Source organism: Podarcis melisellensis, assembly GCF_964234715.1.
Source record: "Podarcis melisellensis genome assembly, chromosome: 10".
Lineage (NCBI taxonomy): Eukaryota > Metazoa > Chordata > Lepidosauria > Squamata > Lacertidae > Podarcis > Podarcis melisellensis.
The window spans coordinates 49,082,634-49,098,048 of NC_138542.1; the positions used below are offsets into that span (position 1 = coordinate 49,082,634).

The 15,415-nt window shown below is 40.7% G+C and overlaps 1 protein-coding gene and 1 long non-coding RNA gene across 3 annotated transcripts in view; one reads left to right on the forward strand and one right to left on the reverse strand.

The window, feature by feature from the left end:
• LOC309379365 overlaps positions 1–15,415 on the reverse strand; it is a 271,748-nt gene that overhangs the window by 53,259 nt on the left and 203,074 nt on the right. The window lies entirely within an intron of this gene.
• MYH9 (myosin heavy chain 9) overlaps positions 1–15,415 on the forward strand; it is an 84,699-nt gene that overhangs the window by 41,318 nt on the left and 27,966 nt on the right. For both annotated transcript variants that reach the window (XM_081928156.1, XM_081928155.1), the window contains exons 4-10: positions 4,959–4,986; positions 5,428–5,521; positions 9,947–10,039; positions 10,804–10,867; positions 11,840–11,938; positions 12,704–12,847; positions 15,317–15,412. In XM_081928156.1, the coding sequence (XP_081784282.1) occupies positions 4,959–4,986; positions 5,428–5,521; positions 9,947–10,039; positions 10,804–10,867; positions 11,840–11,938; positions 12,704–12,847; positions 15,317–15,412 (618 nt within the window). The remainder of the gene's footprint in view (positions 1–4,958; positions 4,987–5,427; positions 5,522–9,946; positions 10,040–10,803; positions 10,868–11,839; positions 11,939–12,703; positions 12,848–15,316; positions 15,413–15,415) is intronic.

Sequence of the window (15,415 nt, forward strand, 5' to 3'; positions counted from 1 at the left end):
CTTTCATATAACCCCACCAGCATTTCTCTTAAATGTACTTAAGAGAGGGAAATGATTCTGTCAGCTTGCCTTTAAGAGTGTGGAGGTCAATTTCCCAACAATGATAACCAGAGCAAATAGGCTCCATGTTGGAAATAGCTCATGCTTCACAATTTTCCCTCTCGAAATACTATCTTTTTTTGTAAGTCTGATTATATTTTATCATACCGACAAGTTTAATTATATTTTATCAATACGGAAATGATAGGAAAACATATTTAATATGAACAAGGGCTACTAAGGCTGTCGAGGAAAAAAACACAACACCTCGGCTGATGCTGACATTGTCATGGTTGACTTTTGCATACATCTTTACATTTGCTGCAAATTATGCCAGTGGAATCTACATTTTTAAAAGAAAAAGGTAAAATTTGAATGTCACTACATGCTGATTCATATTGCATGTCTCCAGATGGCAAGGTAGATGACAAAAAAGGCAGTTGGTTTAGACAAGCCTTCCAATAGGAGTGGAGTTCTAACATTCTTAGTCGTCTTGGTGTCTCATGATTAACAGCTGTTTTTTCCCAACCAAATTAAACCCACAGAATATAAAAGAGCAATTTTTTTATGATGCAGACAGGAAGGAATGAGATAGTGTTTTTTAAGTGACTCTCTTTGTATGTGAAACTGCTTCTTGCTGTAAATTCATTTAGTGGGAAATGAAATTAGTTCCTCTTAAAATTCTGCTTTGGTCATGTTCTAATTGTCTCCAGTTAACATAGTGGGAGGTGTGAAGAAGACATTTCATCTGTTAATGGTGAGGTCCATCTGACAAGAACAGATGCAAGTTTGCGTATTTTATCCTAGAAGTACATGCACTCAAAATATTTCCTCTTGAAATCTCATGCAACGAGTTGAGTAAGATTTAAAAAGTGAAAGAACCTGTATTGTTTGCTTAAAGATGCAGAAAGGTTGGGGTAACTACTGGACTTTGTTTCCCAAATTGGGGGTCAGCCAGTATTGTTTTGTCCCAGAATCCTAAGTATATCCTAGTACCTAGCAAAGATGAAGCGAATCAGGTCTTGAATCTAGATGCTGACCTTTTGACTATAACATCAAGCCAATTCTCCCATCTTTCTCCTACCTGCCCCTTGAAGTGTTGTAGAAAATTCAAAAGCTTGGTTCCCATGATTTTGTGACATATTTGGTCCCAATAAAAGTTAATTGCCCAACTGTTGAATTTTAATTGAATCAAGGTTTCTGTAACCACTTTTGGATTCTAAACTTCTCCAAAACCTTTTATTAGTCTTTTAGTTCCGACAAGTTAGAGTATTACTCAAAACATTATTCTTGACCAACTTCTTAACCTCTTGGTGCTCTGTTCCCTACTGTATCATCCAGGGGAAGGAGATGGTAAGGAGGAAATAATGTGTGCTAGGAGTCCTCCCCCACCCCTCCAACTCATTTCCAAAAGTTTAAAAGACATGTGAAGTACCCCCTGAGGCTTTTTCCAGTGTTGAGATGGAAAATGTGTTACAAAAAGAGCACTGTAAAAACAAAGGAGGCAAGATAGCTGATGAGATGTATGATAATTCATGTTCTATATCCATCCAGTCAGATGGGCGGGGTACTACTACTACTACTGTTAATTAGTAAAAAAGGTAAAGGTACCCCTGCCCGTACGGGCCAGTCTTGACAGACTCTGGGGTTGTGCGCCCATCTCACTCAAGAGGCCAGGGGCCAGCGCTGTCCGGAGACACTTCCGGGTCACATGGCCAGCGTGACATCGCTGCTCTGGCGAGCCAGAGCCGCACACGGAAACGCCGTTTACCTTCCCGCTAGTAAGCGGTCCCTATTTATCTACTTGCACTTGATGTGCTTTTGAACTGCTAGGTTGGCAGGCGCTGGGACCGAACAACGGGAGCGCACCCCGCCGCAGGGATTCGAACCACTGTCCTTTCAATCGGCAAGCCCTAGGCGCTGAGGCTTTTACCCACAGCGCCACCCGCGTCCCTCCAATACCCGTGCCACTGTTAATTACAGTGCCTTAAATGCAGTTACAGGTCTTAGCTGTGATGCCTAAATATTTCTGATGATAAACCATAGAGATGGGGGAAACTATCTTTTTCTGTAGTTAGGAGGCAGGCTTTGCTCTTTAGCAATAGTCAAACTGCCTGTGTTAATGAATCAGCTATAAGCAGGGATCAAACCTTTTGCCTTTTTAGCTCTGCTTCCTCTTGGCTGGAGAGATGATGTCACCATAATGTGAGTGCTATGTTCTCCTTTTATGGAGTTAAACAGACTCAACTCGGAGTTGCTCATGCAGAGGAAGTGGGTGATAAAGGCCTGTTAGGATATTCTGTAACTGAGTTGTGAAGCACTAAGCAGCATGTTAACATTTCCTCTTCTTATCCCCACCCTCCCCAGAGTTCAAAATATAATCTCCTCTTGGGCAATTAGAACACCTCAAATGCATGTACTTGGGAAGCATGTAATAACTACTATTATTTTGACACTTCTGCTACAGAACTCTTCTATTTTTTTCCAGCTACAAGGATTCCACAGATACATAAAACTATATTTAAATTTGCATGATGAAGCAGTTTGCATCAAATGCTTCCAAGCCATGCATCTCATAAGATGGACTCTAGTCAATGAGAGATTGTACCACAATAGTCCTGCTAGTCTACAAACTTGTGTGTTGCTGTAACAGCCCATCTCTCTGGAATAAATAATAATTTTGCCTCTTTAAAATCTGTATTGCTTCTTAAGTGTTAAAGACCAGGCTTGATAATAAATATTGAACAGAATTTGTACAGCTCATAATACAGCTGCTCATTGAATAACTGCTCTGAAATACAGGGCCAGTGCTATAGACTAATGCGTTACTTATTAAAAGCATAGTCAAAAGATACATATCTGGGCCTGTAAAGCAGATGTAGACTCCTTCTTTAATTATCTTATAAATGAGCATTTGGTTACATTTATTTTCCTTCTTCTTTTCTCCCCCCCCCCCTCCCCCAGCAAAACAAATCTAGGCTATCTGAGCACTTGCACACTCCCCAGAAAGAGCAGCCCAATATCCTGCTGGACAGTCAGTTTTGAAATGGGTGCCTCTGTTGTATTTATTTTATTTATCGAAACTTACAGATCACATAATAATGATCAAGAAAGAAAAATTTCTAAGCAGTTTACATAAAATAATGTAAAACATTTATCTGACAATACAAACACATTTAATCTGTAGGATAATCTCATGAGCATAATAGAGCCCAGATTGAACGGAAAATATAATATTCTAAAACATAACATAGCTGCTGTATCATTGTGCAATTGTTCAGCTCTTTCTGTGTATGTGCGTTAGCTTACTGTTTTGGGGGAGGGAAGTCTGTTTGTTCTAAGAGTTGAGCAACAGGAAGTAGGATACCATGCGGCACTTCTCACTTCTCAGGCAGAAGAATTCCAGCTATCCCAGTGATGACTGCTCTACTAGGCTGGGAAAATTCTCTCCTTCTCCTCGCCCCCCCCTCCAAAGGGGCCTATTTCCTTTTATGGTAGTGTCTGCATACTTGCCATGTGACTTGCCTGTACTTGTGCAGGTACATTCTTTAAAGCTTAAGGAGGAGGTGACTAACCAACCTGCAGCTGACAATAGAGGGGGAGGGGGGATTGTTGCCACACTTGGGGGATTTTTCTGACTAGTTTGCCTGCTAATGCATCAAATTCTATAGGGATGAAGGTACTTCTTTTCCCACAAGGAATTTCAGGCTAATTGGTCAGCTGCTGAGTTGAATTTCTTCCTGCAGGCTGGAATGGAAGTAGAATGGCTCCTACTGTAGGCAAAAGGACGGCTGGTTATGACTCAAGATGCATAGGGCTACTGCAGGCGTTCTCCATTTGGCTTCCCCCTATAGTAATGAGGCATGAATTGGTGTTTGGATACAGAGACAGTGTACTTTAAGCACCTGTAGCTTCTTTTAAAAAGTGTCATCATTATTCAGAGAAACAACTGCCTTCCTGGAATTGCCTGCATGATACAGAACCACCCAGTTGTCTGTGTTACTGAATACACCTCCTGGGGCTATGTGCAAATGAATCAATGCCCAGTCATGCAGAGCCCATTAACTGTTGAGAATCCTTCAACTGTATGCTCTTATGCACTGGTAGAGAGTTCGAAAACTTGTCACTTACCTTGCAAGGCACATGTATGCTAGTGGAGTAATCTAACTGGTTATTAATTAATTTGGGTGATCTCTGACTAAGTCATGCTCTGAGCAGACACACTGAAATCAATAAACTTCAGTACCAAGTCAGTTTATTTCAGTGGGTCTACTCAGAATATGACTTAGTTGGAGACCACCCTCTGGATGTAGCTAAGTACCATATAAAATGCACTATATGAGTAGCTGAATTACTAACCCTGAATCCCAGCTCTTCAGTTTCTTTGGTTCCTGCAGCAGTGGTTAAAAAATCAGGTTAAAAAAATGCTATTGGATATGGCTCTGTATCAGCAAAGAACTCTTGCTTGCACGCTTGGTTAAGTTATGTCACCTTCTAATCTTACCTGACACAAAAAGGAATTTTAGTTATACATGTAGGAGAGTATAAAACAAGTGATATGGTTCTCCCAACTATTTGGAATTTTTTTCTGCGCATACCACACCGAGAGCAGGAATTCTGTAGATAACATGGTGGCTGTGAAAATAGGCAGGATTTATTAATTTGTTTATCAGTAATCCCAGTCATATCCCAGTCAATAGGCATTGAAGCTACCCTTTAAGACCCCACCCCTCCATTGCATTTTGTTGAATCTGCTGGGGGTGTATGTGCAAGAAAATACAACAACAGAGGTGCAGGCTATGTTGAAGAGATTTGCCAAGAGGCCTGATACTATGCAACTTTGCTTAAGAGGCAGTGAGATGGAATAAAGGTGACCTTGGCCTGAATCTGATCGTCTTTTGTTTGCTTCTTAATTTCAGATCGAGAGGATCAGGCCATTCTTTGCACGTAAGTATTTGCATAATTTCCCCATTGCTGATATAGTTCTTGGCAGTTTAAGCAGCTTTTAAAAATGTAGTTGACTCACAGGAGTGGTTTTACTGTGAAACTTTAATCTCTCCGGGTCTAACTAATACTTTGAAAGGCAGGTGTGTGCATAATTTTTCACATGTTTACCAAGTCTCACTAGAAAAAGATAAGGGCAGATAAAGACCAGGAGAAGATGTTATAGGCCCCCCTAGTGGAAGCATATCAAGTGTAAATGCTTGGAGAACTGGTAGTTAAGAAAGCAACCTGGTAGGTATTGTGGTAACCTTGTTCACCATATACAGGCTAGCAAGACATTTAGGGAAATGTGTGGACTAGGCTCCTGAAAACAATATTTTAGAAAGTTTTTAAAGAGAGGTAAATGTTTGCAAATATATCCCGATAATGCTTTGTCTTTTGCAGAGGTGAATCTGGAGCTGGTAAGACAGAAAACACCAAGAAGGTCATTCAGTATCTGGCTCATGTTGCTTCATCACACAAGAGCAAGAAGGATCAAGTAAGTTTCTGTATTCTAATAGGAATTTGCTTTGCTATTTCAACTGCAAACACAAGCTGACCTCTTTATGGGAGATAATTTAGTACTGATGGATGCTTTGTAGTAATGTGAATGGTCCCGAATTTTATGTGAGACTGGCTAATATTGTGCTCCTGACTTGTGTTCACTGACTTCAGTGAAGTGGCAGTAGATGTTGAATTGTGTCTAAATGGCCGCTGTATGTGGCAGGGCATTCACCTACTGGCAGGGAGGTACCATCTGCCTCCTTATTGTAGCGTCAATTTAAAACTACTTGACCACCTCTTCTCCTGGAGTTGTGGCTGCCCCCCTTTCATTTGCAATGAAGAAAGTGTTCCATCGCTAGAGCCTTCTTTACTATTATAGGTAATAACCAAAAACACTCTGACAGCGCGTGTCTTTTGTGCTAAGGAGGGTATCTATGAAATATTGTCTCATTTATTTTTCCTCCCTTCTCTTGATGGATTATGTCCGAACTCATCAGTTGGGACTTCATAGGTGAGCTGCACGTTTACTGCACGATCTGCACCAGGAATGTGTGTGTTGCTCTACTGTGTGACTTATAGCAGCTTTTCACTCCCACCAATGTCACCTTTTGCCACTATCAGTTCACAGTTTGAATCACACAGCTTTCTTCCTCCCGAGACGTCCCGAATGGGAGACTACAGTTTACCTCATGACACTTTCTCACGTATAGTCAAAACCTATTAGTAATTCTCACTTTAGGTCTGTCTGAATAGAATTTCCCATGTGCACCGAGAGGCATTCTGCGCAGTGACACAGATACTCTGTGCTGTTCCAAAGAGGGTATCTGGTATCCATGGTATTCGGGCTAGATAGAGCAGCTGACTTTCTCCACTCTCCTCAACCCATTCGGCGTACTTGCTGTGGTGCAGGATGCTGGGAAAGGTCATGAAGAAACTGCCCCGGCACAGGCTGGATGTTCCAGCTCAGAGCTCTTTGCCCGAGTTAAACACATGAGGAAATGCTAGTTATCTTGTAAACATTATAATGAAACCCAGATGCCAAGTGTATTCCCTGTTGCTACATAAAATCTTGGGTTTTGATTCTTCAATGTACTGGCATGCTGTGTGTCCATAGGGTTAGCTCTCAAAATATCTCTGCATGGTGTGTGTGCGTGTGCGCACATTCTAATGAGTGGCTTTTGGAAGCAAACCAAGATAATAGTCTTCTGTATGCCAAACCTTTTGAGAGATGACAGCTGCTCCAATAGACTGTCAGTGAGAATACTTAGAACAGGCACAAAAAACATTTCTGTGTTAGAATTTAGGGATCTGAAAGCATGTATATTCTGTCCCAGTGCTGTCAAAACCTAGGATATAAGGTGGCAATCAATCAGCCCCCAGTGTAACAATTTTGGAGCCCTTCCCCCAGCTTTAACTTGAAGTCCTTTTGGGGTTTTTTAAAGATTAGTCAAAGTACTGTATTGCTTTTAGAAGCCTGAAGCGGACATAGAACTTTTTTATGTTGTGTGTTGATGTTTAAATCTAACTATCACAATCAATCTTTCCACCCATGCTTTTGAGTAGGAATTAACAATTATTAATGGCTTATTTAGGAGAGTTTTGATTCCCCCCCCCCCCAGACATGCTTGGAATCAATATTTGTGATAGTTTCCAGGGTCAGGAGACAGGCCTGTTGATCAGGAAAGTTATGTTAAAGGATGGCTGGGTATGACATGCACCCGGCTTTATGTATTAATAGGCTTTAGATTGCAGAGTTTTAAAATCACAACTTGGGCAAACTTTTCACTATGCAACTGAAATTCTTAGCACCGCCAGTGCTTTCAAGCAAAGCTGTCCACAGCATTTGGTATTTTCTAAAGTTTCTCAGCAGCAGCAGCATTGCTGGAGGAGGAGGTTGGCATGATCTGCTGTTTCAGCAGACCGGCTGGTTAGTTCCAAGGTGGGACAATTAGTTCAAACTGTCTCTTCTCATTCTGAATCCCTTCTGAGTTCTGCTTCAGCTGGCTTTAGTCATGAGTAGAGGGGTGGAAATCTTTTAAAGCCTTTTCCGGACCAGACATCAAATATCTTAAGACTCCCAAGGGTGATACTGTTCCTGGATTCTTTCCTGGAGGAAGTATTTTGAGCTGCTGTGTGGGAAAATTGTGAAGATACTCTTTATTCAAGTTTTTCTGAAATGATAAAAGGCTCATGCCCACACTGTGGCCAAATGGAACAGAATCTGTGGCTGTAGTGACATGCATTATTAAATTGGCTATGCGACACACAAAAAAGAATGAAAAAGTTTAGGCTGCAACTGAAGAAAAATAAATATTAGCAATCCATATTGAGGACCTGTTAGGGCATTATTTCACTCCTGGGATTGTGTCCAGGAACAGGCTTTGGGCTCATGTGCCCCTCACTGTTGTGTGATCAAATGAAGAAATTGCATAGGGTATGGGATTTCCTTGGTTCTGAGGTACTCTACAATGACATCTTAAGTCATGTTCCTGATCTCTTCTTGGTGAGAAATAGTATCTGAACAGACCCTAACTCATGAATCAGAGATTTCAAAAAAGGACATTGTATATTACTTGATCACAATATGCAGTCATTCCCTCTACTAAGAATTGTTGGTGGTGAGTGCTGGCAGAAATAAAGCTAAAATGGGACTGCTGAGAAACAAGATATTGGATTGAGGAAGTCTCATATTTGATGAAGTCTTAAGCAACGCCTGCAGCCCTACGAGGACAATCCCCCAAACAACCTATTGAGGACTGAGCATGCCCAGAAGTCATAGTTGGGAAAAAAGAAACAGCACTCCTATTTTGGGATGAGTATGCATTGCAACATCTTGTTTCAAATGCATTTGGAAGCTCTAGGTTTCCCTAATCTTACTGTCATCTAGGTAGCCAATTCCTTCTCTAAATTCTTCACTGGTTAAGTTTATATGGGCAGCTACAATAGCTTGTGCTTCTTTGGGTCTCTAAAACAGCCTCCCCCTTCCTTCTGTGGCTGGCTCCAACCCATTTGTGTCTCTTCTTAATTCTCTCTCTCCCCCCCCCCATTTTTCTTGTGAAAAAGGTGCAATGAATTACTGTTGACTGCAGAAAAACACTCAAAGCAACCATTGCTCCTTATAGCTACATTTTTAGCCCTGGAGTCCTGCATTGGAATATTTAAGCTGCTTCTGCTTCCTCTAAACATAGCTTTTCTTCAGATCTTGACCCTGCGCTGAAGTTGTAGTGTTTCGGTTTGTGACATCACTCATTTCCATAGCAACAGATTGCAGTAACAAACAAAGGATTAGGACTCCACTGCAGGATCAAACGGGAGAATTGCGGGGTGGGGGGGGGCAGAGGCCTTCCTAGCACACATACATATATGACAATAGAGGAAATTCTACATTGCTGGCAAAATAAACTTTTCGGCACTCATCTGAGGCTTTGCTTCCTTCTGCACAGCTGATGGGGTGGTCTGTGATGGATAGCAGCTGTCTTAGCCAGAATCTATTCCCATGGCCCAACAGCCCACTGTCACCATGAATAAATGTTGTTGCTGCTGTTGTTGTTGTTGTTGTGGTACCAAGCTGCACAACGGACAGCAGAGTTCAGAGCTCTTCTAAATGTATGTGAGGTTGGATCACTTACAGGAAACCCAAAGCAACAGTTGAGTAAAGGCCCCTTTCTTAGCCCTGCATTCAGCTGAGTGAGCAAAACTGTCAAGTTTACACTGCAACTGTTGTAGCACCAGCAGCAGATTTGGTGCTATATGGAAACCGAAGAGTTGTGTATCTGAGCTCTGGGAGGTACTAAAGTCCAGTGGAAAGCAAGTTTAGAAACATAGAAAGCTGAAATAGGAGGACAAGTTGATGCAGTGTGATCTTAGGTCAGCAAAAATGGAACAGTTTTTCAGCAGCTATGTATTCATATAAACCAGGGGTCTATAAACCAGGGGTCAGCAAACTTTTTCAGCAGGGGGCTAGTGCACTGTCCCTCAGACCTTGTGGGGGGCCGGACTATATTTTGAAAAACAAAGCAAGAATTAATTCCTATGCCCCACAAATAACCCAGGGATGCATTTTAAATAAAAGCACACATTCTACTCATGTAAAAACATGCTGATTCCCAGACCATCTGCGGGCAGGATTTAGAAGGCGATTGGACCGGATCCGGCTCCCCGAGCCTTAGTTTGCCTACCCATGATATAAACCTTGAAGGCAGCAGGTTTTGTTTCTCTGAGTTTACTGGATGGAGAGATTTTTCTTTTGATGCGATTAGTTTACCCTTAAGGAAGTGTATTCCTTAAGGTATACATCTCCCAACAATCTACACAGTGCTACTTATGGAAATAAGTGTTTGGAGCCAGGAGTTGACAGAATATATCACCTTCTAAATGAATGGGTTGAAAGTAATTTTCATGTCTGATTTCCTGACTCCAGGGGGAGCTTGAGAGGCAGCTACTGCAGGCCAACCCCATCTTGGAGGCCTTTGGAAATGCCAAAACAGTTAAGAATGACAACTCTTCAAGATTTGTGAGTATCTGCCTCCTTACTTGAATTATGCATTTGAAGTTTGGGGGGCAGGGGAAGGATATAGTTGAATGTGGTTTTAGATGTTTGGCCTTGGATGTAGTTCTGGATACAAACTTCACCTTGTCTGCATTTGAAGGGTATTTGGGGCAAGCAGATTATCCACAAACTCGTATTAATACTATATGTGTGAGTCATCCTAAACCTTGATTGCCTCTGATATAGTTAGCAATAGCAAACATTTTATTTGTATGCTGCCATTCCAAAGTTAAAACCAAGCTCAAGGCAGCTTACAACATATATAAAAAATTGCATAACTACATAAACATAATGAAGTAGTCATAAACAAAAAATCAAATATACTTATCTGTTTACTGTGTACAATATCCTTTTTAAGAATGATTTGAAACATTTATTTTAAAAGGAAACTGAAGCTATAATGGTGTGGTATTAGATATTGAATACTCTGTGCCATGTAGCACCTGGAAATGAATAGAAGCCAAAGTGGCCTATTTAAAATTATATTTTCCCTGCCTTCACTACAAGTGGCATCTGAGGCGGCAGATGTCCTAGGTCCTGGTCCTCTACTGAGATCCATCTAACTTATGAGTCACTTAATGCTTGTAAGAGTATCCCGTTATCAATTTCCTTGGCTGTTCTGTAGAATGAGCCTGAGTTTTATATAGAAATCTAGAATAGCAGCTGTATATCCCACATTTACAATATGTGTAGTCGGCTAACAGTTCTTGTTTTCTTTCTCCTTTCAGGGAAAGTTCATCAGAATCAACTTCGATGTAAATGGCTACATTGTAGGAGCTAATATTGAGACCTGTATCCTTCCCACAGATAGGGAAATCCAAATAACAACTAAAGTGGGGGGAGGAGGAGAGCACACAGGCATCTTGGCTTAAGAAAATGTGTGGGCGGATAGTGTTTTGAAGTTGTACTTTGAAGAAGCGACTTGCCTTTTATGAAGACAATAATATTTTCAGAAGAGCTTGGCAACCTTTGATTGAAGTGCTCATGAGTAGTGATCTTATAGCTACATTTAAAATAAGATCTCTTCCTGAAGTACTTGTGATCCAGTTCAACACTAATACACCATTTGTGAACATTTGTGTTAACTCACATGCACTATGGGCTCAGCTGCTGAGAGCCACGCTAGGGCAGAAGCCTCAATCTGGCAGAGTAATACCTGAGCTGCCTTTTAAACATACCTCATCGAGTCCAAAATAACAACTCTTTACATCCTCCCCCCAAAACCCTTTATTCTGTTCTGCCAAACTCCTGCACACTTAAAGTTTGTGGGTTACAGTGGTACCTCGGGTTAAGTACTTAATTCGTTCTGGAGGCCCGTACTTAACCTGAAACTGTTCTTAACCTGAAGCACCACTTTAGCTAATGGGGCCTCCCACTGCCACCATGCCACCGCTGCACGATTTCTGTTCTCATCCTGAAGCAAAGTTCTTAACCTGAAGCACTATTTCTGGCTTAGTGGAGTGTGTAACCTGAAGCGTATGTAACCTGAAGCATATGTAACCTGAGGTACCACTGTACTTTGTTTTTGAAAAGTCTTTTATGTATCTTTTTCTTTAATAGTAGTATGGTGACAGAAGGAGAGGGTAATATGAACAGAAGTCGAGCATTCAAAGTATAGAGGCTTAATTCCTGAATGTGAGAGGTTTTTGCAAAAACAACTTTCCCAGTTTGGGTCTGAGAAAGATGCCAAGCTACCTGAGAATCTGTATACATAGAATTTATGTAGACATGGGTAGTTGTTTGTTCTCCCTTAACTTACCAAAGATCTGTTGGAGAAATCGAGAGCAATACGCCAGGCCAAAGAAGAACGAACATTCCACATCTTCTATTACTTGCTGACCGGAGCAGGGGAACACCTGAAGAGTGAGTACTTGGTGCTTAAATTATAGACTCCTAGTTTACTAGTAGTCTCTTTAGAAGTGCTTTGCACAGGCATTCTGTCTTTTTTTTAACCCTTTCCTCTTGTATAGTCTTTGTTCCCCCAAGACTGATCTAGCTTTGTCAGTCTCAACCAATGTCAACATTTCCTTATCTGAAGGCTATACTGAGTTAATTAAGGACATGAGAAACATCAGTTAGGAGTGTCAACAGCACTCTTAGAATACTGCAAAAGAATTTACTGAACTTGCAGCAAGTAATTGCCCTTCACATGATTTATGGGTGAGAATATAGGCAGCAGGGAGTCACTGTTTTTGTAAGTAAGCTGGTTCTGCTGCTTTCTGTAAGTGTTTTACCAAATGGGTTATTGAAGTTAGACACCATTTAATTGAAGTTAACCCAACTAACCATTTTTTGTGGGTGTGGGATAGTTCTTACCTGTTTACTACTGTTGCATAACTATCGGCAGAGCAATGTTTAGATCTCTAGATAAGGAATGAAAAGAAAAGATTCACGTGACCCTTTCAGATGGAAACAACATTAAGCTTCTGCTTAATGTTGAAGATCTAGCAATTGCTGGAATGCAAGAATACTTAGCCTAGGGTTTAATATAGGAGGCCTAATAAGGCATCCTTAATACCGAGTAGTTGTATATTTGAGCTGTCAGACTTGTCATATAAGCCTTGCTACTTGCCCTGAATGTTTACCCTGAAGTTATGCACTAATGTTTAAACTTTATTGCCTCTTTAGATGACTTGCTATTGGAGCCCTACAACAAATACCGCTTCCTTTCTAATGGGCACGTTACAATCCCGGGTCAGCAGGACAAGGACATGTTTCAAGAGACGATGGAGGCAATGAGGATCATGGGCATTCCAGATGAAGAGCAGATTGGTATGAAGCTTCTAAAAAAGGCTTTAGATGTGCAAGCGAGTTGTGGTGAAGATTGCTAAATAACAGTGAAATCCCCAAGCACCTGGATACTTTGAGTTGTTAAATTAGTGATCTGCATGTGCCTATCTGGGGATGTTAGATAGTGGCCTTTCCCTGCATTCAGGTTAATTTTGGCAAGTACCCTCTTTCTGCAAAGAGAGGTTTCAAAAGGACAATCTCTCTCTCTCTCTCTCTCTCTCTCTCTCTCTCTCTCTCTCTCTCTCTCTGTCACACACACACACACACACACACACACACACACGAGCAAGTAGCTTGCCAGCCTACATTTCAAGCCGCCCAGCTTTCTTTCCACCTTTTTTTCAAGCTTGGTTAAAACAGCTGCTCCTACTGCTTTGTGTTGTGGATGAACATCCAGTCTAAAGGTTTTTAGATGTGTAATTTGTTGTGTATTTAGCAGATTAATTGCACTGCAGAAAGTGTGCTGGGGAGACCACAGATTCAGGAAATTTTATATATATATATATATATATATATATATATATATATATATATATATATATATATATATATATATATATATATAAAATATAATTTGTTTGTTTGGCTTTAATTACAAAGACAAAAACTCCTTTTACATTCATTCTATAAGTATGACCCATCCATAGACCCATTCACCAGGGTACTGAGAGAGGTACACACTGCTCTTTTTATACTACACCCAATTGCTGACACAGCTTAATTAACACAACTTAACAGCACCTGCTATACTGTTTCACAGCTGTAAAACTAGGTCATGATATTTACTCTGGCCTTTAAAGAGATACACATCTTGTGAAACAATAATGAACCTTAATTTTTAAATAAACCATTCAACATAACTGAGTGATGAAAAAATGCTCCTCCTTCCCTGTTTCAGCTGCTGAATGCATTAAATACTATACAGTATAAAGCATGTGAAGATCCCACATCTGGAAGGCAGGTGGTTTGAAAGCCTGATTTTAGGCTCAAAGCTTTAAACCTCTTTAAAACATGTTTGTTTAAATTGAATAAAAAGTAACTTTTTGGCTGGAGAAGTTGGTCCATCTGATGGAGCAAACATACAGTAGTACAGTGTTTTTGGAATGACTTATATAGGTTGCCTTAGCTTGGAAGTTTGGAACTTGGGATGTTTACCCAGAAATAGACAAACCCCGCAAGGGTACTGAAACCTAAAATGAGATACTTGACTTTGAAAGAGTAGAGTATCTGCAGGCCCATTTTTTCCACAGCTAATATTTAATCATGATACTCTCCCCATTGTGTTGTGTGGGGCGAAGTCTGTGATCCTCCCATAGGCTCTTAACTCATGAAAAACAGGCAAGTAAGTAGCCCTCATTGATTATAGACAGCAGCATGGTTCATAGTAAACTTGCAGCTCCTGTAACGTAGTACTGTATCCTGAGTGTCAGAATCCTTAGTGCACCAAGGTCCCTGCCTGTAAGACATACCTGACTGCAGATGCGGCATCACAGGAGACAGGGCCTAATGACTGTCTGCATCTGTCAATACAGCATTGGACTCAATGTTTTGGGGTAACTTAATTGTAGGTGACTCTGGAGTCTCCCTGCTTCAGTGCTGGCATTGCCACAAAGTGTTAGCACTACCACTTTGTTCTTTAGAAGCATGGAAGATTAAAAGGTTAGACGTCATTGCATATACCATATCAGTGCTCCTCCTGGACCTTTTATGAGTGGACCCAAATGTATCATTTTGTAAGCTGCTTCGGGTCACTTGTGAAAAAAGATTAATAAATGCAATTATAGTAACATCCACTCTCCTCTTTCATAATAAATCTGTTAGGCAAAATGTGTTAGTCTCTTTGTATTACATATTCTGCTACCAAATAATGATGCCTTTCGGTATTTGATAGCAGAATATGCGACATTTTCTGAAATGTCACAGGTTGTAAGATTATTATTATTTTTTAACAAAAAAATTCCTTGGCTTTTGGGGCGCATGAGCTGGATGATAATAATGTCCTTTGAGCCATCTTGCCTTTTCCAGGAATTACTGTTTCTTATATTTCTGATCAGGCACGCATGTAATTGTTTTGTAAGCTGTATCGGTCAGAATATAAATCTAGCATGAATACAATGTGTAACCAAAAAGGTACTAGAGGGAGGTTTGGGAATACTTAGACAATTCCAAGGTTTGTAGAAGTACCAAGAAATATTGAGATAAAAAAAATAAAGGTGGATGACCCTCCCAAAACATGGAAGACTGGCTGTTGGGTAAGAGGAGAAATGGTGTGGAGTATTGTGGAGGAGCCCATGGCTGACTGGGACGGTGAACAGAAGCATTTTGTTGCAGATCCATTTATGCAACTCCAATATACCAAAAGGCTAGTGGGAATGAAACAATTGGTCGTTCGTTCATCTGTGCCTGGTGCTTCTTAAGTGACATGTAGTAACTTTTGGGTGTTTTCTTTAGGTCTGCTGAAGGTGATATCGGGTGTTCTTCAGCTTGGTAATATTGTCTTCAAGAAGGAGCGCAATACAGACCAAGCCTCCATGCCAGACAATACAGGTA